The sequence below is a fragment of the Trachurus japonicus genome, chromosome 12 (genome assembly GCF_045865225.1).
Source record: "Trachurus japonicus isolate A0001 chromosome 12, Traja_1.0".
Taxonomy (NCBI): Eukaryota; Metazoa; Chordata; class Actinopteri; order Carangiformes; family Carangidae; genus Trachurus; species Trachurus japonicus.
Genome location: NC_140918.1, coordinates 8,453,819 through 8,476,857, shown reverse-complemented (window position 1 = coordinate 8,476,857; position 23,039 = coordinate 8,453,819). Strand labels below are relative to the sequence as shown.

At 41.0% G+C, this 23,039-nt stretch overlaps 3 protein-coding genes across 8 annotated transcripts in view; 2 read left to right on the top strand and 1 right to left on the bottom strand.

The window, feature by feature from the left end:
* Positions 1 to 226: 226 nt before the first annotated feature.
* b3galt9 (beta-1,3-galactosyltransferase 9) lies at positions 227 to 1,335 on the bottom strand. Its single transcript, XM_085794262.1, has one exon. It carries the CDS (start codon positions 1,328 to 1,330, stop codon positions 227 to 229), a length of 1,104 nt encoding a protein of 367 aa, XP_085650388.1. The 5' UTR covers positions 1,331 to 1,335.
* A 1,857-nt stretch (positions 1,336 to 3,192) lies between these two features.
* psmd5 (proteasome 26S subunit, non-ATPase 5) lies at positions 3,193 to 9,439 on the top strand. 2 transcript variants are annotated; one of them, XM_085792979.1, is made up of 11 exons: positions 3,193 to 3,411; positions 4,208 to 4,352; positions 4,430 to 4,543; positions 4,631 to 4,759; positions 5,057 to 5,166; positions 6,329 to 6,471; positions 7,140 to 7,331; positions 7,471 to 7,580; positions 7,691 to 7,831; positions 8,378 to 8,917; positions 8,972 to 9,439. In XM_085792979.1, exons 1-10 carry the CDS (start codon positions 3,239 to 3,241, stop codon positions 8,633 to 8,635), a joined length of 1,515 nt encoding a protein of 504 aa, XP_085649105.1. In that variant the 5' UTR covers positions 3,193 to 3,238; the 3' UTR covers positions 8,636 to 8,917; positions 8,972 to 9,439. The 2 variants fall into 2 exon arrangements, with proteins under 2 accessions (XP_085649105.1, XP_085649106.1); XM_085792980.1 differs by having other exon boundaries at positions 3,219 to 3,415; positions 4,212 to 4,352.
* A 5,386-nt stretch (positions 9,440 to 14,825) lies between these two features.
* kcnt1a (potassium sodium-activated channel subfamily T member 1a) overlaps positions 14,826 to 23,039 on the top strand; it is a 32,131-nt gene continuing 23,917 nt past the window's right edge. For 2 of the 5 annotated variants that reach the window (XM_085792976.1, XM_085792974.1), the window contains exon 1: positions 17,532 to 17,904. In XM_085792976.1, coding sequence (XP_085649102.1) covers positions 17,810 to 17,904 — 95 coding nt within the window. In that variant the 5' untranslated portion in view covers positions 17,532 to 17,809. Of the gene's footprint in view, positions 15,032 to 17,531; positions 17,905 to 21,701; positions 21,856 to 23,039 lie in introns of those variants that run through there. The other 3 variants (XM_085792977.1, XM_085792975.1, XM_085792978.1) reach the window with 3 other exon arrangements.

Below are 23,039 nucleotides of genomic sequence, written 5' to 3'. Positions count from 1 at the left end.
CTGCGTGTTTCATTTTCTCATTATTTATAACATTTTAAGTTGTTATACAAAAACTCTTATCTGAAAGGAGCACAATTAATTACTAATACAAACACTGTTGTGCCCACTTATGCACAGGGACGGCAAACTTACATACACACTCCTTTGGACTCCTTTCAATTCCACTTCCTGTCGGTCTTTGTCATACACAAACCATCTACATTCGCTCTGTCAATTATCCATGCAGTCAGTCTTGCCCCTGGGAGTTGAAGAAGGACAGTTTATCCAGGTATGTCAGGGCCTTGCAAGTCACCAAGCCATAGTAGGTCTGCAACAGAGAGCAGCCTCCCTTCTGCACTAGGTCTTTCCACACCGTTTCTAGTTCACGACACCCCATTCCCGCTGAACTGAAGAGGTAGCGATAGCAGCAGGTGTTGTAGCGGATATGTTTCCCTCCTGAGAACCTAGCGCTGTGCGTTGGCGCCACACCAGCCCTCTGAGCACACAGGCCGACGAAAACATCAGTCGACACAGGGGCACGGACGGCTGCAGACGCTACGTACACTTTCCGTACCACATCTTGGGAGAGAACGTACGCCGTCCCGTCGCAGTATTCAGGCAAGTACTTGTCAGGGTAGAGAACTGGGGGCAGGTAGCCAGGGCTATTGGGGTCTCTATTGGGTGAGTCTCTTTGAATCACCCTACCTAGATAAAGGTCCTCTGGGTGCCTGTGTAGCCCAAGCAGGTAGCCTCCGATGGCAGGGAAGTTGACGAACACAGAGTCCTTGGTCAGCAGAACGAAACGCGCTAGAGGACAGAAGGCGATCACCCAGCGCAGTGCCAACACCGTCCTCTCCGTTGGACCGCGAAGGGATGAGTCGGTCACAGCATGACCCTGAACCATGTCCCCATTGAGGTCAGACTCTCCGATGAGGGCATCTTGAGCGGCCGAAGTCGGAGTCGAGCCCAAGAAGAACAGTACCCTAACGGGGAAGCCTTGGACGAGTGTTTGGTTGGCCCAGGATTTTCTGACTGCCTCTCTTTGAGCGGTATTAGCTGGGGAGCTGAAGACTACCGCGAGGAGGAAGAGGTCTGCAGAGTTTCTGCAGACGTCGGGGTTGGCGATGGGGTAGGCCTGGGACACATTCTCCTTGGCGTTGCTCAGGTCTAGTTTCCTCGCTTTCTCCCTTACGTCAACGACGGTCCCGTCAGTGTAGACAGCAGGCGTAGGCTGCAGGAGGTACTCCTCGACAAAGTCAGCCCCAAACAACAAGGCATGGAAGAGCAGCATGTTGAAGAGGAGGAAACACCACTGGTGGGTTCGCAGCTTGCACAAAGAGCACTGAAGCATGAGACAGAAAAAGACAGAGAATAAATTACTCCAATCAAACTCAAATCGAAATTTAGACAGTAAGTGGCAAAGAATTTACACCGTACCTGCATGACATCTGCTTCAGCAGCCTTGTTTCTCTGCGTGTTTTACCTGTAGGTGAGTTCTACAACAATAACAGCTGACAGACAGGGTTTCCACTTTCATGAAACTCTATCTACAAGGTAACTCAGCACCCCAAGCCTCAAACGCAGGAGTGTGCGCTGCCTCATACATACAATATTAATGATAGAAGTAATGGTTGGATCACCCTTCAGGACGTGAATGATACCCTCCAGACAATGTTTGAGGTCTATGGAAGTACTCTACATAAACAAAACATTTGATAAAACTTTCATCCATCAACAGATAAGTGTGAAAACATCCTCCTCTGCACATACATCATCCTGCATGGTGAAGGTTGTCACATTTTTTAAAGAGATGTTTTTGCAGATTTTGCCTAGAAAAACAGAGGCTCCATAGCATAAACAGAGGAAAATAAGTGGTTTTGTGAACATCTGTGTAGAGATACAGAATTGAAATTGTGTGATGCAAAGGTTGCACAGGTCAAAAAATGTATCCTTTTTTATTTCACTAAACTGAGCATATTTCAAAAGTTATTCCTGAGACACATTGCAAGATTACAACCATTAAGTAGATGCTGCTGTATTGTGTATGATTGACGAAGATCTATGTCATCGAAATGTTGATGTACAATAAACATTTGAGGAACTACAACAGTGTGCGGATTTCACCCTTTTTCTAAAAGTCTGTCTGTTTGTTTGTTAGTCCTGCACCTGTAATACTTTGGATGTGCGTGCCCTATCCTACTATTGTGATTGAGGAGGGGCCTTTACAATTTTTTATGTGCAAGAAACAGTCAGTGAGACATCTATAATAGGACACAGGGTCACAGCAAAGAAAGCAGGATTTTTAACAGATGATACACATACACTCATCACCACCAGATTCAAGAACTTCTACCCCATAGCCATACATGAACTCAACTCTCTCTCTCTTTTTTTTCTTTCTTTTTCTTCTTGTAGGCTAATGTGTGTAGCCTATGAATGCTTGTGCTACGAGGGATGAACAATCTTGTTGCATGCAATGACAACAAAGTATTTCTATCCTATTCCTAGTTTAGTTTAGTTTAGGTACCTTTATTTAAACTCGTTACTGAGGCAAGCCTCATTTACAGTGCAGACAAGAGTACAAAGCAAAACAAACAAAATACATAACAGATATACACAATAAAATACAGTAAAGGACAGAACAGAAAGGATCAGAGAAAACAATTAGGCTACAAACAGAGGACAGGGAATTAGTAATTACTGATTTTAAGTGATTGAATGGGACAAGTGAGTTTAACTTAAGAGTTAGCTGTAGGTGATTCCAGCTGTGTGGGGCATGAGCTGAGAAGGCAGACCTCCCTAGCTCAGTCCGAATTTTGGTAATATGCAATTGCAACCAGTTAAGTAAGTGATTGTGGACTGAATAAGTAATGTAGATGGGAAATTTACCAATGAGGACTTTATAGATGAATAAAAGCATGTGGGAGTCACGTCTTTGAGCTAGGGAGGTCCACCCTACTAAGGAAATAGCTTATCAATAACCCTAATAACATACATTTTCAGATAAATAATATTTATATAATGGGGTTTTCGAGTTTTTTTTTTGTTTGTTTTTCCATGTTGAAGCTATATCTTTGTACTTTGATGGTCCACCTCCCCCCCCTGACCACCACCAGACTACAACTGCTTCAGTCTGGATCCTGTGGTTCACTGTTCGTCCAGCAGGTGGCGGTGAGGCGCCATAACCGGAAACAGCAGCAGCAGCGGAGGAAGAAGACATCCCGGTTTCCCCCAGGTTTCCCCAAACAACTGACAGGTCATGGCTGCTCCCATTCAGAGTTTACTGGAGGAAATCTCCGGTGTTGAAGACCCCATTGAAGAGCTACAGAGTTTAAAAACAGCTCTGTTGTCGATCCCTCTCAGCGCGTTGAGAGACTCAGTGAGCGGGCAGCGGTTCGACGTGATATTCGCCCTGTTGAACACAAATAACAGGTCGGTTTTCGCCACAAAGCGCCTTGAATGCACTATTAAACAAACTGCTGGGTGTTTATTTGCAAAGTGTGGTGGCTGCAAGGATTCAGGATGTATACCTAGTATCACTATGTCGGTATACCGATGGGTTAAATTAAATTTGCACAAGTTACAAGGCTGCATTTGACCACCTGTGCTAGTCAGACAGACACTAGCGAGCTAACTAGCTTGCTAAAATCGCACCTGTTCCCTAAACATAGCCTTTTATTCATTATAATTAGACGTGTAACTAAGTAATGACTGAAAAATGCACGGTTGTCTTCCATTTCAAGGTGTTTCAGGTTGGGTTCATCACATAAACATGGTATAAATTGTCACAGATGGTCCAACATGGATATGAAAGTGAAAGTTAGCGCTGAAGCTACATACTGTTCAGTTACAATTTCATTTTGTCACTAAACAAACAGTCACAATACAGTTTTATCATTTTAAAACTGTATTAGTAAAGAAAATCCTGTATTATTAACTTTGGGTCAAGTTGAGCGGTGAATGTGTCGACTGTGTTTACTAGAAGTGCAATAAACCACTTTGTTGATTAGTTTTGTTTGATCAAGAGTCCAGACTCCCAAAACATTCAGTTTATTGTGATGAATAACTAATGCTTAAACAAATGCATCACATCTTTTCACTTTCAAAACTATGAGCAATTGTGAAAGTGTATTGCATAACATTTTGCTGCTGACCAAATAATTAATTCAGAAATGTAGCGGTATATGTATGAAAAACACAAAGTGACTAATGTGAGCTGCGTTCACAGGGAGCAGATTGATCTCTGCGTGGACATCCTTGAACGCATCTTAATGGCACTCAGCCCCGAGTACCTGGCACAGAACTACAGAGCCGAGCTGCACGCTGGTCTGAACCATCCTAAGGAAGCTGTTAAGATACTGGCCTTGACTCAGGTAGGTTTGCTCACACACACCTTCACACATTAAGGTGACAAGTTGACAAGATAGATATTTCTCTTTTTCTCCACTAGATTGGCAGGATGGTGGAGCACCCCAGTGCTGTCACTGATATCCTCAACAACCAGGACATCCTTCGAGCGGTGATCCAGTGCATCGCCGAGGAGAAAATGGCTGTGGCAAAACAGGTGATTGCCTCAGACAGTTTAAATTTTCTTGCATGAGTCTTTAAATGAATCTGAAATAGGTGCAATAACTGCTGTGTCTTGTTTTAGGCTATTCAGTCCCTGTCTAAAATGAGTCACTCCAAGCCTGGATTGGACAAGTTGTTCCAGAGCGACCTGCTGAAAGCCGTGAAGGATGTGATGGCCACAAGTGACATTGTCAGATATAGAATATACGAGGTACGTCGTCCAAATATGCAGCACTTTGGGTTTCTTTGTGGCTGATGATGCACAAGTATTTTGTTTACAGTTTTTTGCATTTATTAGGAATGTTTATTTTGGTGGAAGTGTGACTAATCAGCATAATGAATCCTGCCAGAATGTGGGCAATGTTGATTGAAGTTTTAATGTATGACAAATGAGCCAGTTAACTATGCATATATATACGCTGCTGCAGTCATTTAGCAGACTCTGTAACCAGCTGGCTGATCACCAGCTCTAACATGGCTGACATGACTCACTCTTTGTTGTTTGCAGCTGGTCGTGGAAATCTCGTCCGTCTCCCCCATTTCTCTTGGTTACTGCGCCAACAGCAGCCTCATCTCTCAGCTCCTCAGTGAGCTAACAGGAGACGACGTGTTGATCAGGTAATGATAAGGAGATGAATCTTTTTTTTTTTTTTAGGGGCAAATGCGAGTGAAATGCTCGCCCATGGTGGGCATAAGAAAATGTAAGACCTGTCTTAAATTATTTAAGACTTGAACACAATAATTCAACAAATTTAAGACATTTTAAGACCTAAAATTTAGATTTTCACATTTTAGACTTTTTAAGACCCCGCGGATACCCTGTTATTTCATATAAAAGTTTAAGTGCATACATATTTTATGATGCTGCGTATTATATATTATATATTTAAGACCATCTTAGAATTTTCTAATAAATTTAATACTTTTTAAGGCCTTAATTTTAGATACATGAATTTAAGACTTTTTAAGGATCCACGGATACCCTGAGAAGTTGTGCGCTCGCAGCAGGACAGATAATCAGATGGATAATCGGTAAAGTTAATAATTTCACTTAATGTGGCCATGAATAAATTAATTTCGATGTTTCGCCTGTTATTAAACGCAAATCTTGAATAGGTCTCCGCTGTTTTCACATTAAAAAAGGTCTTTGTTGTCTTTGTACAGAGACAATATGAGATTTGCTTGTAGCCACAGCACTTAAAAAACCCACTGTAACCTATTTTCATAGGCACACCAGCCTCGCTTTCAATAAAACACACACTCGCATTCCATAGTTGCCATCAGTGAAATATATGAAAACAATAAAATACAATTTAAAAATGAGAGAAAAAAAATCCAAATTCTTCGACATAACTTAAAAAAAAGAAAGAAAAAGTAAAGCAATAGTTACTTTCCCTGGTAACTAGTTACTATTATAGTGAAGTAGTGTAGTTACTAACTCAGTTACTTTTTGGGAGAAGTAATTAGTAACTATAACTAATTACTTTTTAAAAGTAACGTTCCCAACACTGATAGAAATAAGGTACAAAAAATTCATAGATTGAAATCATAAAAAGACAGAGTAAGGATGTGGGATATGGAGAGAGTGGGAAATTCAAAAAAAGTTAAGATGTATTTTTAGCTGCTTTTTAAAGAGTGAATAGGAAGATATGGATCTTAGCGAAGGAGATAGTCCATTCCAAAACATAGGACCTCTATAGGACATATTAAACTGATGGTGTGATGTGCGGGTAAAGGGTAAATATATATTAAGGAATCTGCTTTCTATCTTTTTCACCAGGGCCACGGCCATAGAGATGGTGACCACTCTAGCCCACAGTCAGCATGGCCGGCAGTATTTGGCCCAGCAGGGCATCATGGACAAGATCTCCAACATGATCAGAGGAGCAGAGACGGACCCCTTCTCCTCCCTCTACCTGCCCGGTGAGTCTCCTCAGCCAATCCACCCGTTCATGAAGAATCATAGCACGATCGAAGTTTTACTGTATTTTCCTCTGTTGTCAAATGCTAAGATGCTTAACAGAAATAGTTTGCCAGCCTTTATCGTTTGATTAAACTGACTTGATTTCATGTGTCTCGTTTGATCAGCTGCATCACACAGAAAAAGCTTTTGGATACTGTTCACTGTAAAGAGTATTCCTTTTTGATTAAGTTATTTTATGCTGCATTATTAAAGGGATATTTCAACATTTTGGAAAATTGGCTGCACCTGCACATTCACCACGCTATGAGATAATGTATGTAATGTTACGAGTTGTTTTTGAGGTAAATTCATGCAAAGCCGCTGATGCGTGTCCCCATCAACGGGGGCAGTTTTTTGGTAAGCAGTCTCTTTTTGGCTTTGCATTTACCTCGAAAACAACTCTGTCTGGTAACGTTACATTATTATCTCATAGCGTGGTGAATGTGCAGGTCACAACTTGTCCACCACAGCGTTTTGGAGTTGTTGGATTGTGTATTTGTATATTGCACCGACAATTAAAGGTAATGAACCTACTCCTAAGACTAAAGGGATTATGGCTATGGGCCAATTTGCCAAAATGTTGAACTATCCCTTTAAGTCCTTCATGGTGCAAATATCCCACCTGTAGGTTTGGTGAAGTTCTTCGGGAACCTGGCCATCATGGACAGCCCACAGCAGGTGTGTGAAACCTACCCTGCCTTTCAGAACAAGGTGTTTGAGATGGCTCTGGACCCGGACCCCGCCATGATCGGCGTGGCTCTGGACACGTTGGGCCTGCTCGGATCGACCGTGGAGGGAAAGCAGGTTCTGCAGAAAACAGGTTTGCTTGTTACGCTGCTTGTTTTTCCCCAAGATGTCCAGGTTTTATTCAGTGGAAGCAAAAGAAGCAAGAATCCCTCTTATACTGTTTATATATGTTGTACTTACAGCTTTGTGTCCTATTTCTTGTTTATCTGCAGGAGAAAAGTTCAAGGGCGTTTTGACAAGAATGAGTCAACTTGCCAGCTCTGGAGCTACTGAGCTCCGAGTGCGCAGCTTAGATGCCATAGCACAGCTTCTCAGTCTGGAGGTATGTGCAAAGAAGACCTTACGTGTTATTTGTGTCTTTAAATACCACATTCAGAAAAAAAAGGGTTGCTTAGCCTCAGTTCATGTATCCATAATGCTTTTTATTTGCAGTCAGAGCAGCAGACAGAAGATCTTTTGGCCCTGACAGAGTCCTGGTTCCACCTTTTGTCTAAGCAGCCCATGGACATGATTCGCAACATCAGCACTCAGCCGTTCCCAGAGCTGCATTGTGGAGCTCTGCGGATATTCACTGTGAGTACTGAGCTGAATCTAACAACCAGTTCTTTTCAGTTCCGGATAAAACGGTGCATTCAGACACATCTGTAACCGATGCCATCAGTATGTTCGGCAAAATAAGTTTCTGAAGGTCTCGAGAAGCTCTTTGCTTTCACCCATCATGAGACGCCTCTTGTGTGACACCTTGGTGATGAGAAACCTTTTCATAGGTGTCAATTTGGACTAAAGCAGCTGATATTACTTTGCACTGATAGGGGACAGGATTACTTTCTGAATACTGACAGACTTCAGCTGCTTTCTTGGCTTTCCAAACTTTTTGCACCTCCTTTTCTTCATGTGTTCAATACTTATTCCCTGTGTCATTTCACTTTATTACACATTACTTAATTTATTGACATACAATAAATGGTTGGATTTCTTAGTGTATGTGCATTAACTGGGTTGTTGTAGACATCTGGTGAAAATTTCATGTCATTTGCTCTATTAGAAATATATTTTCTGAGAAAAATGTTGACGCTTTCGATACTTTTTTTCCCCGCTGTATATCTGTGTGTGTCCCAGGCCGTTGCCACTCAGCCGTGGGGTCAGAAGTTAATGATCAACACTCCCGGATTCATGGAGTTCATTTTGGATCGCTCAACGGGTCAGACCAAGGAGGCCAAAGATGCTAAATTTGAACTGGTTGGGTCACTTGTGTCATCATCCACAGCAGTGGAGATTCTGGGCAGCCAGCATTACATCGGTCTGAAGGCTTACCTCAGAGAGGGACCGTACTACGTTTCAGCCGTGGCCGCCGTCGGCACAGAAGGAGCAGACTGATCCAAACAAACTCACATTCACTCCATGGGTTCCTAGGTAATTCTTTAAGTAACGGGTAAGTGCCTGAATAATCTAACTGTGCGTTAACATATTATACTCTGCTACAATAAACTCACTCTCTGATACACACACGAAAACAAACAAACAAACAGGACATGGTGTTAACATTGTCTTCATAAATCTATATATTATAGTAAGACTGTTTACCCATAAACAACATAAATGCATCAAGTTGTAGAGGAAGCTTTAAGTACTTTGGAAGTATTTTGTACTCCCTCACTTGTTCAGATGTGCTTAAGTACTTTGGAAGTATTTTGTACTCCCTCACTTGTTCAGATGTAAAAACTGTGATTGTACAAACTTGGGACATGAGGTTTTGAAGATTTAGCTCCTTTAAGGGAATGTATGATCAGGTGTTTTGAAACTTGACCTGTATCACAGACTAAAACTCAGATTCTGATGCTTTGATGGATGTAAATGCAACACTAAAACCCTACAGCAGTAATATTATTGCTAGATGAGCCTCCACACTGGTCTAGTCCTGAACACCCACACGCAAATGCTAATAACTGGCTGGCAGCAGAGGAATGGTATGTTAACACATGTTCACCATCCAGGCACTAACACAGACAGATCCACACCATCATTCACAGTAATAATAAAACTGGACTTGGACCAAAAACATCATTAGTCAAACCACAGCTCTCCGAAGTCTTCAGACATTTGATTTGATGTTTTTGTCAAAATATTTTTGTTGCGTAAATAGAATGATTTTTTTATTAAAGAGGATTCAGTCTGACAGAGGATGTGTTGTGCTCTACTTTTCTTTTTATGCAAAGGCTGCAGCGAAACATTAAAGCCAGAAATTAGACTGCCTTGGTGGTTTTAAAAAAGCAATTTGGCCCTTTTTTTTTTTTTGTACAAGATGATCATTCAAATGGAGTGTACAGATTGAAATCCCCTTTTCTGCTTGGCAGCTGCGGTATCCTATTGAGGACAAAAATATATTTGAGCATAAACAGCAGAATTGAAAGCTTCCTAGTTTGAACTGCAATTAAGTTTGTGTAATACTAAAATATTTATTTCTCAAAGTGCAAGGAGTGTTATTACCACACATTTAACGAAATGCTTTCTGTGTGGTTGATGCAGTTGAATGTGATTCAGCTGGTGTTCAGTTTCATCTCCACTAGATGGCAACAGCTCAACTCCATCATCAAGAGTCTTAAAGTCTAAAGTCAGGAAACTATACTTGAATCGCATTACTAGATTGATAAAACAGATGCATCAGCACATAAGCAGCCTTTTACTGTTTTAACTGCTCAATCTGGATCTTATATATGTTTTGGTATAATCCTGCTGTTCCCAACTTTAGGGTCAGTATTCATCCGAGGGGCTGAGTGGAGTAGGAAAGAAAAAAGTTGTTTTTGTGAAAATTAGATCATTCTGTGTCTTTGTGCCCACAGCAGTTGTTTAAATGAGAAGAGTGGAGAAACATTTTTGGTAGAACTGCTCAGAACTCAACTCTCAAGAAAATTAAGATAGTATTAAATCAAAATAAAACAAAGACTGAGTAAAAGGCAGAATATTTGCCTCCCAACCCAAAGAGCCAAAAATGGAAAACACTTAAGTGTAATTACCTCAAATTTCCACTTAGGCATGAGCTATAGCGCAGTGTGAGTCCACATAATGTGCATGTCAAAGTCATTTTTACATGAAAAACAGAACTTCATGCTTTCACTGTTTTTTTTGGGTCACATTTTATTCATTATAAACCTTACACTATTACTATATGCGACACTGAAAGGACACTTAATGCAAAAGCTCATGCAATCAGATGGTTGTTAAATGTGTTCATCCTTGAACGGCACAGGTAAGTGCACCAGAAAAACTGAAGTGGAAATGGGGGAAATGGTTTTTAATTTGAAATTTAATTTATTCACAGACTGATAACAACAAAATTAACCCTCCTGTTGTCGTCCTGGGTCAAAGAAGGAAAGAAAGATGGAGGAAGGGAACAGATTGGATCAGGGAAGGAAGAAGAATGAAGGGAAAGAAGGGAGGAAGGAAGTGAAAGGGATGGTGTGAAGAAGGAAGGAAAGAAGGATGGGCAAAGGGAACAGATTGAGTCAAGGAAGGAAGGATGGAGGGAAAGAAGGGAGGGAGAAAAGAAAGGGAACAGATTGGTTCAAGGAAGGAAGAAGAAGGAAAGATGGAGGGGAAAGAAGAAAGGGAACAGATTGGGTCAAGGAAGGAAGGGAGATGATGGTGGGAAGAAGGGAGAAAGGAGGGAAAGAAGGATGGAGGAAGGGAGGAACAAAGAAAGGAAAGGAGTGGAGAAAGGAGGGACGAAGGAGGGATCGAGAGACAGAAGGAAGGGAGGAAAGAAGGACCAATCGAAACAGATTGGGTCAGTTTGACCCAGGAGGACGACAGAAGGGTTAACAATCAAGTTAAAGGGATAGTTCACCCAAAATTCAAATTGCACTCATTATCTACTCACCCTCATGTCGACTAAGGGCTGGGAGGTGATTTGGACGGACCAGGAAGAGGAGCTTCCGCTACAAACAAGCTTGAAATATAGACTTGTTTAATTTTTTCCGGAACAATTTCGCATTTCGGGGCTTCAATACAAAGACGGACATTACATACGAGCAGCATGGAGGTATTTGGATGTTTTTTGGTGTGTCTTTTTGTTACGAAGACAGTTGGTATCCATTTGCAACCGTCATATGGACATGCAGTGCTACGCCGAGACCCCCTGTAACTCAGAGAAGCCACGGATAACTCTGAAACTTCTCCCAGCCCTTAGTCGACATGAGGGTGAGTAGATAATGAGTGCAATTTGAATTTTGGGTGAACTATCCCTTTAAAAGGACAAACAAATGATGTTTTTTTTGTATCTTTGACTTCTGCTCTGGCTTTTTTGGCTGCACAGCTTCAAGCCGCCCATTGATTGTGCAGTGAGTGGACAGGTCGATCTGTGACTTCCAGACACCAGATGGAGACACGGCACAGAGAAGGGGTCTGACTTTGTAACTACAATACTCCACTGACTGGAGCAGCGAGGCTTATGTAAGGTTTTGCACAAAGAAGCTGAAGCCTTTTGCAACACTAAATGCTTAAGATAGTACAGACGGCGACGCTCATCCTCCCTTCCTCCCTGTCACATCACAGCACACACACACACCCCTACCTCGTGAGTGTGTGACAGCTATATATACAAGTGAAAGTGCCTCATTGAGCTCAATTAACATTTCAAAAGCTTTGTCAAACTGCTATTTGTCATCCTTATATAGCTACAGCTGAATGTAAACTGTACATGAAGTGCTGAGATTGGACCGTGGTGGTTGTGGCTCTGTGAAGAACATCACACCTCTAATCTGCTGACACAGCCAAACTTCCCCTCACAACACAACACAACACATCCACCCCGACGGGATAATCTCACAGATGTGACTCTCTCTCTCTCTCTCGTCTCCCCAGCAGTGAAAAGGACTTTCCACGCCAAGTAACAACCGGCTGACTCAATCCAAACATCCATCACAGCCTTAAAAAACTGTTCGACGACAACCTCCTGTCACCGTCTCCCCAGTCAATTATATCACCTCTCCCACGTCTCCTTCTTTACTTGCTCCAGCTTGCGTCATCAAATAAGCAAATAAAATAAATAATAATAATAATCATAAGAAAACATCCAACCTGTCAATCTTTTTCTCTTTACATTTTATTTTAGTGTGTTTTTTTGTTTTTTTTTATATCTAGCACTTTAGTGAGAGTAGTGGAAGTCATTTGGCTTCTCATCTTGTTTGATTTTCATCTCTAGGTGTCAGTGGCCTCCTGTGGGATAAAATTATAATAGACTGAGAGCTATTTCATGTTTCTTTAAACCCATCTTTTCTAGAAAGATGTATATAAAAAAACGATATTCAGCTGCTCTTTGTGCAGGTCTATATTTAACAACCTCGGGATGTGCTGTGATCATCCTTTTTTTTTCTGGCATTAGACTAAAATATGAAGCATAAGCATCACCTCTTATCCCCAGAGCAGCATGTTTATCCCGTGAAGCTGCCGGCCTCTCTTCCTTTTCCCCCTTGGCTGCCTGTCAGGGAGTGAGCGGCTCCTCATGGGCTTTACTCTGTGTGAAAGTTGGGAGCGAAGTGAAGCTGGAGCTCAGCAGCACTAACACTGATGGCAGCCGGCGCCAGGTGGAGGGAACTGATATATGATTTATATTTGAATGATGAATCACACCATCGTCGTGGTCAAGCCATTGTATTTCTTTCAGACACGCACACAGAGCATCATCAAACTGTGACGTCTGGGATCAACTTTATTTATAGGATGTCCATCACCTACTTAGAGGTAGGCAGATATATGAAGACATTTATGCAGAGCCTCTGTGTCCGGTAACTATAACTATAATTGTAATTATAACAACATTTACTATTATACCTACTGTATGTAAGTGTGCGTGGAAATTAAAAATGCTATTTATTTAATGCTGCGCTATTAATGTAATTAGACTGATGTTTGGACCACCTAATTTCCATACAGATGCACAAATACATATATGGACAAAGAAATACATATGAATAAAAGCAGATGTGTAAAAATACAGAAACAAATAGAATTTTCATTGCCAAAATTAATTTATTCTGCATTCATTTAGGTATTTAATTACTTATTTCTAATGTATTATGTCATTTGCTTGACCTTCACATAAGTTTATAGTATAGACCCTGTTACTTCATAAGCAGACATTCTGTGATATAAATCAAATTTCTTTTGAAACTGCAGCTTTGCACGTTGTAATTTGTCATGTCATCATTGTCGTTTTTGCTGTCAGTCTCTGATCCAGTTAATAGCTGCTGTTCAGCTCCACACAAAGGCACAAGAATAACACATAGTAGGAATAAAAAGACAACAACAACAACATTGCTCTCCTCTAAACACAAATAAAGAAAAACACAGACCGATGTTATTAGAAGAAATGAAGCATTTATCAAAGGCTGTTTCCCTCCTAGAAACTGCAGTGCTGCAGTGACATTACTGAGAACAAATTTAATTTCAGGGAAAGATTTTTCAAATTAAGTCATGTCTAACCTTGCCTGAAAGAGCGTCATATATTTGTCACAGTGCTCAGAGCATCGTCATAAAGAATCTCAGAGGATAAATCAGTCTGCAGACCAGCTCATATAAGCAGTCAGTACAGATGTGGTCTGACCAGACTGGAAACGACTACGACTTTAGTGTGGAGGCTTTTTACTCCAGTAAAGGATCTGAATACTCGCTCCACCGCTGAACATGCTGATACATAATATTCCTCCTCATATGTGTTTACAATCTATCCATAATTGAGTGTATCCTAATTGTTAAACACTGTGAATTTGCCACGTTCCTCTGCTCTGTACCGATGATGACATCTGTTGCTGCATGTCTGTTTGTCACTCTCCCTGAGATTTGCTCCATTTTGTCCTCATTAAAAGGTGTTTTTTATGGGATGGAGATGGGGGGATGGAGAGGTGGGGGTTTCCTTGTTCAATTCTAGGGTACAGGTACAGAGGATGTACTGTGCAAATACATCTACCTGTATGGAGGAACTCAACAGAACGAGCCATTATTCAACAAACCCAATGTGATACTGCCTATAATAACTTTTTAAATCCACCGTATAGATGAATGCTGCATATTACACCTCATCTTTTCATGATGGAGCAGTGATGAGCCTCCAACAGATGGTGCTAATCTCTCTCTCTCCTCATCAACAGTTGGGTGATAATTCAACAGTTATGTCATTAGGTGTACCCGCTACCTCAGGAAGGAAAGCTGTCACCACCACCAACCACCACCATTATGTTCACTGCTGCAGACCTCTCTCCTCTGCATCTCTCCACGTTATTCCATGCCTGCTGGCTGCTGCTGCTCTCCTCTCGCTGGCCAAATGGTTGCAGTTTGCATCTTTGAGTTTGTCTATTTAAAGAGTTGATGAGGCAGTTGTCACTTTTGCTCTGCGTGGGCTGATAAAACAAAACAAACAAACTCTGCTCATACCTGCGAGACGCACCTGAGTAGGTGAGAGAGGGGCATTGGCACAGGGAGAGATCACAGCATCTTTCTTTCTTTTTAATTTCATTTTGGAAGACGCGTCTTTCTCTGCGGGAGTCCGCTCCTCTGTTTTTTTTTTTTTTTGCCAGATCACCCTCCGATGCAATTAACCCAGGAAGGAGACTTTGCCAAGGGGGAATCAAAGCCGACCACCGCAGCAGCAGCCGCAGCAGCAGCAGCTCTCCAGTCCGACGGCAGCGTCGGATCTCCGGCCAAAATGTGCAGCGAATGTTACGTGAATCAGACATTTGTCAACGATGACGGGAGCGTGAACGAGCAGCACAAGCCACGGTAAGAGAGGCAGCAGGAAAACTTCAGCAGGGCTGCAGCAGATGTGGAGATTAGTGAAGTTATTGTTGTGTTGTTCCTCCTCGCATTTGTCAAAGTTCACCTGCTGCACAAACCTGAATTGTAGCTGAGGAATTTGTTGAATTGAAACTGTGACAAGGGGGTAAATGAATCTTCTATGAATCAATATAGGCTCCTAATTTCATGAAATGTTGATATTTGTGTCGTGCAGTGCGTGGACAATAGTGCTCATTAGTGTTGATCAGTGTTTTTTTTTTTTTGGTTGTTGTGGTTGTTTTTTTCGCCCCAGAGCTCCATCCATCCACACACTGTCAGCTCATGCACTCCTGGCTGTCACCACTGTTGTGTGTTCAGCTGCTCAGCCTGCTCCCTGTCTCAGCTGTCACTGTTACAGTCCGCTTATTAGCTACTGGAAACATGGCTGCAAGAAGACTAGTGCAGATAATAATGTTCGACTCTGCACCTGTGGTTCTGCTTTGAAGTATATTAGTAACTATTTTTTTAAAATCTATTTTTATTTATTTTATTTTTCTGATTGAAATTGCTGCTGTTTTTTCATGAAAGTGACAATACAATTGAATTGAATTGGTCTAAAAGAATATGGTCTAAAATTGAAAAGTCTGAAAGAAGACATAGAGATAAATGACACGTCCACATGAGCTACAAAGCCTTTCTCTCTGCATGTTTCTCTCGTCATTAATGACCTCTAAGTGGCAGCAACTTGTTTTTACTAGATATGATGAGTGGTTCTTCGCCTCTGGCTTTTTTGTTTGGTTAAGTTGGAGGGATTTCACAGCCACAACCACATGGGAAATACACCCTTCATCTATTATGCAATAAGTTTGACAAGTTTAATGGAGGACTACAGCAAACAGGTGGAGAGATGGTGGAAGAGTGACAAAAGAAGTAAAAGAGGGACTCGGGTTCCGGTTTGTTGTGGACGATGTATTTTGCCTCTTTGTAGATTGTGTCTTTTTGGAAGGAGGTTGAAAACTAACTGCACCATCTCACACCAAAATCACTTACACTTGATTTGAATGAATCCATTCACTCAGATCTGGGGTTTCTAAATGATCTCATTCCTTCACGAGATGAGGTCGTCTCCACACACCTTCTCCTCCTGGGGTCAAAGGTAACATCCCACTATCTATCGTATATACTCCTCCTCTTGCATGTTACTGAGGCTGTGACTGAATAAGGTGTTAACAGGAGAGGTGGTGACTCAACAGCTGAAGGCCTTCAAAAAAATAAATAAAGCTAACAGTAGAGACTGAGCTCCTCATGCAGCTGAAAAGACATTTCTATCTCTGTTTTTTGTTTGTTTGTTTTTTTCAATTTATTTATGGTTTGACACCCAGATGATGAATCCGAGGCATGGATCTATGATGATTAATAATGTGTGCCTTAAGCTTATGTAGCGATTGCATTTCTTCAAACCAGTGGTGGAAGCAGTACTTTACCTAACAAGCTGAATAATATTCTGCATTTTCATTCAAAAAGAACAAAATTGATGTACCTATTACGTTTTGCAAAAAAAAAAAAAAAAGAGCCCCTGCCCCTGTGAGTCATACATTTTTCATTATTGGGTTGTTAATACTGATGCTTTATCAGCAGCACTTCATTGTTGCTGCTTGTTGGTGTGCAGCTGCTATTAACATGCTGTATTATAGTTATATAGCTCACAAATTAATCTAAGAGGATAAATAGAGTACACACATGGTAAATGTATACACACGCTTCTGTATATATATATGATAAGCTTATTTATTCAAGTCGAGTAGAGTAGGGCACTTTCTTTCCACCACTGGTTGAACTCCCACACTCCTGTCCTTGTGAATAAAGTTAATAGTTCATAAACTGTTGTGGACTGTGAGAAACAGGCTCGGGGCTCTGCTCAGTCTTTAGCAAACTAGACTAGATTGCATGTGAACATCTGCTTCTGCTTGTTGGTTATATGCTTGAGATGGGAACAAACAAATGCTCCCAGCTACAGTATTCAATGCATTCAATGCCTGCGTCTGCCCCGGGGTAGAGAAGTAGGTGTTTGTTTGTAGAATAGTAGCTTGTATGCATGGTGTTTAGATGAACATTATGTTTTTCCATTGTCTGTATGAATTCAGGGTGCAGCTTGAACATCCAATGTCTCAAAACAAGCTGCAAACGTGTTAATAAGAAGAAGGCAGGGAATTTGATCTGGGCTGAAATGTAATTTATTGTATAAGTTTGCTTTTTTGGTAACACTTTATAATAAGTAGCCTACAGACTATTAAGCATTAGTTAAGCATTAATACATACTGAGTTCTTCATTTATAACACATGAATACTCATTAGTATGTAGTTTATACAGTTAGTGCTTATCAATGATGAGTAAACATTTAACATTTTTACATTTTGTGTTTATAAACTACATACTAACGAGTATTCATGTGTTAATGATGAATTCAGTATTTAATGCTGCTTAATACTTATTATAAAGTGTTACTGCTTTTTTCTTCCCTATCTATCTGTTGACATACCTGTGTGGGTCTGTCACCTGTACGTCTCCATCCTATATGTTTTCTTTCCTTGCCTCCTCTCCTTCTCCCATTTGCTTTCACCATTACCTGCTCGCCCCACTCCCTTCACCTCTGTTCTTTTTTTTTGTTTTTATTTTTTTTCCTCCCTTCACTTGTCTCCTCTCGGTCCTCCAGCTCTGCCCCAGCACCGACCCAGACCAACAGCATCAGCAGCGGGGTTGTCTTAAACATCTCCGCCCTAAAGATGGAGGAAGAGGAGAGCGAGGTGCCTCCTCTGCCGCACCGCTTCCGCTTCAGAGACCTGCTGCTCGGAGACCAGAGCTTCCAGAACGACGACAGGTAGGAAGCAGCAGCAGCAGCAGCAGCAGCAGCAGCAGCAGCAGCAGCAGCAGCGGGGTGGAGCAGCATGAGCATGATCACAGACAGAAACATGGCAGATAATCCTCCAACTCAAATTATACCACAATTTGACTGTTTGATTTAGGAAAATCCTGAAAAATAAAATAAAACAAGGACGCCAATCAATGCCTTCATCCATGGGGCATTATAGGCTTCACTGAGTGGTTTGATGAGCATGAAAATGACATGACTCATATGCTATGACCTTCACAGTCACCAGATCTCAACCTAATTGAGCCCCCATTGGGGAATCTTTAGTGATGTACAATTATAAATGACAGAATTAGGTTTCTTAAGAATAAGATTGTAAGAATGATGTTCACCCCCCCACCCACCCACAAGTAGAGACGTGTCGAATTGATGCCAACACCTCACTAAGACACTTTATGTTGGGTTTGCCTTTAGTTTCTCACTTGTGTGTGAACATTTAAAGCAGTAACTACTAGTGACCCTTTGTTGTCAGATCCCCTACATCCTTGTCACACAAACAACACCATTGTTTCTTTGTTAATTAGTTGAGTTACTCCACAATCTTTCCTTAGGCCTATATATAAGCAGCTGTAGAACATTTATTCTCCATATATGAGAGTAAACTGAATCATTTGGGGTTTTCAGGCACAAGTTGGACAAAATTAGACATGTGGAGATGTTTGTTTTTTTGTTTTTTTTTAGTTTAGTGTGTTTATTATGGTCTTGTAAAAACAAGTACAATAGACAAATACTATAAGTATAGATACAAAACAAAAACACAACAAAGCAATACAATGCACTTTGACAGAACAAAAAAGCCTGCATATTCTACATCCAGGAGTCCAGGTTTATGAGCACACTGGTATTTATAATTCAGTTTTATATTTATGAATAAAATTATTTTTAAATAAGTTTTTGAATCTGTTAAGTGTGATACACAGTTTGATTTCTAATTATTCCATTGATTGACTCCTTTAATTGATACACATCTTTGTTTCACATTTGTTCGTACCTTTGCTTACACATAAGTCCCTCTTAGTTCATATCTACTGGTTCGAGTCTGAAACATCCTCTGGACACCATCTGGAAGCATATTATTATTTACTTTGGTATATGGTATGATCTGCTAGCGTTGTATAGATCCATGAGTCAAGCTTAACACCAAAGATAAAGATTTCAGTAGTTGCAGTTCAGAAACATGAAAAGGAGGTTGAAAAATAAAAAAATAACTTTATTTCAAATTAAAAAAGCACCATATATTCGGCTGTAACTTGATTTGTCTATTAGAAACCTCTTTACACTCTGCCTGTCAGGTCACATCCATCCTGCTGCATTTCAAGTAGCAGCAGCTGTTGCTTTTCTGAAGTCATCTGTCTTCATTTTCTTTGTGCTCATCAGAATTTTTCCACAGGGAAATAAGAAATAATAATAAGAAAACACTTTATTTTGATGAGATTATTTGACGTTATTGCAGTTTGTTGTTCCCTGCTGCCATCAAAGGTGCTGCTAATTTTTTTCCAGATGACAAATACTATTAATCTGCAATCAGTCCCACTTGAATCAACTTTGTGGCTGTGTTGGTATATAGTTGTTACATCAAAGTCATTGTGTTTGAAGTGTTTAGTCTGTCTGCCCTCTGCGGTCTCTTAGCATATACAGACAAACAGTTTGAGTGCTGAGTTCTCCAACCTCTGATTTATAATGTAAATGAATGGTGTTGGAGTTTCCGGTGCTGTCCGTGGTGCTGAAAACATGTTATTTCGTCAGCACTGTGGTTTTTTCAGAGCAGTGGAGAAATGTATAGGTGTAAATCAGTGTGAAGCTTTGTGAAACAACATTGTGACCTAATTTACAATCAGAATTTAAAGTGAGCTGTTGTCTACAGTATCTTTTTTCATCCTCTTTCCACCTCATCTCTGCTGCTGCTGCTGCTGCTGCTTGACAGGAGACAACATCAGTAGCAGACTTATGTTTTTTTTTTTCCTGAGATCTGCCTCTTTTGTTTTTGTCCTGTAGGATTCACATCGTTCCCACTGCAGGGATTTCAATAGCTCTGAATGTAGAGCAGTGGTCTATTCACTCGTATTTTTCTTTACTCTTTCAGTATACATATAATGTTGGGTTCTGCCAGATGGACCTCAGGAGAGTGGTGGTGATCAAATATAATTTTAGATGTGATGATTAGAGGAGCAGCAAACATTTGAGACTGCAGTGCTGTTTGTACTACTGTATTTGACGCCTCTATTTGTCGAGGAGAAGCAACAAGCTTTGCCAAGTGCTTTCAGTCAAAGGTGACCTTTCCCCATCCGTCCTTGCTACAACCACTGTTTTCTCCTCGATAAAGCTGCCCACGTTCTTTCATTTTTCTGCTCTGTCCCCCCTGCAAATGAACGGGCGGGGGTCCTCTGTCCCCAGCAGATAGAGGTGACTGATTTCCAGTGGTCAGCCTCTCGTGTTTTGTGTTTTCAGCCGTTTTCAGTCTGTGAACTCCCAAATGTCACTGGTCATCTGTTACTCAAAGGTTCCTTCCTGAAAAGCAGACAGATGCATGTGCAAACAATTCTGGCAAAAAAAATATCAGCCTGAATGAATGTCTCATCCGGTGAACTCATCATCAAGTTGCTGCAGTCTTCCTGTCAGCTCCACTCCCTCATTTGTGCAGCCTCTTTTTATCTGTCCTGCCTGCTGCAATTCCAGTCTTTTTCTTTTCACGTTCGCCGTCTCACATGTTTTTGCCATTTCAAAACCCCTGATTGTCCCATTTAAGCGACGTCTTTACGAGCGAAACCTTTCGCGGCATATAAATGCAGATTGCGTGAATGAAAATGCCACAGACAGGAGTCATGGTAAAAAGGTCTTCACATGCACAACGGGAAAAGCCACACTGAGTGGCTGCACTGCACCAGTGTGGGCGATGGGGGGGATTCAAGTGGACTGACCTCTTCCGGTGTTTTCAAAAAGCACTGACTCACAGACAGAAGAGGTCATCTATAAATTACTACTTCAGTCTGTTCAGATTTAGAGAGGATAAAAAAGGTGGGAGGAGGGAGACAGAAGCGGAGCATTGCCTCCCACATTGTTCTCCACTTTTCTGTTTTTTTCTCTTTCTCTCTACTCAGATGCAAAAGAAAAAAGCATCTGTCGTTCCGTTTCTGTTGTCTGTCACTTTGTGATGCTGAAACCTTCTCATCGGCAAACAGAAAGACTTCCTCTGGGCTTCATACCACACATCTGAAAGACTTGTAAGATGCAGATAATGCTGACGTGATGTTTGCTTGATGCCTCCTGCAAAAAAAAAGAAAAAGAAGAAGCAATGGACAAATGAGTGTTTGTCTGCAGCAATCAGCCCTTCAGCCTGTCACAGTGAATGTTTGGAGCTGCAGTGCTGCTGGAGAAGAGAAGACCATAACCAGTTAGGGTTATTCCTGTCATAGCAATGTTGCTGTGGCAACAGGCCCGCGCACGAGAAAGAGAAAGAGAAAAAGAGAGAGAGAGGGAATAAAGAGAGAGGTTGTAGCTATACATTTCTAAAAATAATCCAATAATCACAGCATTCTTCAAAAATAAATGATTAATCCGAAAATGAATTAGCCTCTGATTTGTTGTTCTGCTTTGTAACATCTTGTTCTCATGAGCGTGTTTAGTTGTTTTTTTCTCAAAAAGCTTGAAAATAATTCGTCTTCCCACAAACACAGTAGGAGCCGTGTTTTTTTTTTTTTTTTTTTTTTCCTCCTGAGCTGCGGGGAGGCGCGCTGGTCAAGAAGCTTATAGTCTCCCGTAGGAATGAACTGACTGCACGACGCAGCTACAGGTGTCCTGCTGCTGCACCACCATGGACCCGGACACCGTCATCCAGACCTGGGTCAGTCCGACCGTGGGCACGTGGAGGTCGGACACTTTTGGTAGTGATGCCGGGCAGAGGTGGGTCACGTGGAGCAGAGCAGGCGCGTGGCGTGGGTGTGTGATGTGATGTCCTCTCTCTCAGGTAGGAAAGGTGACAGGAAGGAGCGAGAGACCGCGACACTGTGAGAAGTTTTTATCGTTTCCGTTTATTTATTTAGAGCAGTTGCAGATTGAGGATCATGGACGAAGAGACCAGCGCGCGAGCGGTTTGATCAGCGCGCCAAAAAAAAAAAACCTGCTGAGATGCACAGAAAGGATGTGAAGGGTTTATTTATTTACAGCCTGAAGTAGGCTACTTTTTTTTAATTTATTCTATTCAAGGACACTTTAGCTGGAACAGGCCTGTAAACTAGCAACTATGTCTGTGATTATTGATTTGTTATTTTCTCACTTTGGCTCACAAATCATTGAAAAAAACAACAAGAAGAAGATTTTTTCTGCGTCGACTTGAATAAGTAGAGCTGTTATGAAAATTACCATTTCTGGAAATTTTGTTTAAAAAAAAAAAAATCAATGCAGACTTCTGATTGATATAGCCTATTCTGTTTTTCTAAATGGCAAATAACTTTACACTGACTTTACATCTCAAAGGAGTTTTCAATCGAAAGCAACTGGACTTGGTTATTTGTCCAGTTGCTTTCGATTGAAAACTCCTTTGAGATACTATGACCTGGACAAATGAGAATATGCACAGGCTCACTGGCTTTACACACTCGCCCATTAAATGTTGATTTTCTGTGTTTCAAGTAATTGCCCCCCTATTGAGTTTTGCCTTTATTTCACTTGATCAAATGTAAATTGATTTATAACTTTTATATGATGATATTATTTTGGATTTTTTGTTGATATTCTGTCTCTCTCTGTTAAAGTAAATTTACCATAAAAACTATAGACCGTCCATTTCTTTGAGGGGGAGCAAACTTCCAAAATCAGCAGGGAATCAAATACTATTTTCCCCACTGTGAATGTGAATAACATGTAAATCTAGAGAGTTATCTTATTATGATCATTATTGTGATCATTATCATTATGTTTATTTGAACTGACAGTTTATGTGAGGGTTCGGGTCTCAACAACTATTCTAAAAAAAACTTCACCTCCTTGGATCCTCAGAAATAAACCTGACAAGTTTGAACTCAATTCAACAAGTGGTTGTCAAGAAAACTAAAGGAGAGACAGAAAGAGATTTATTGATTTCACTG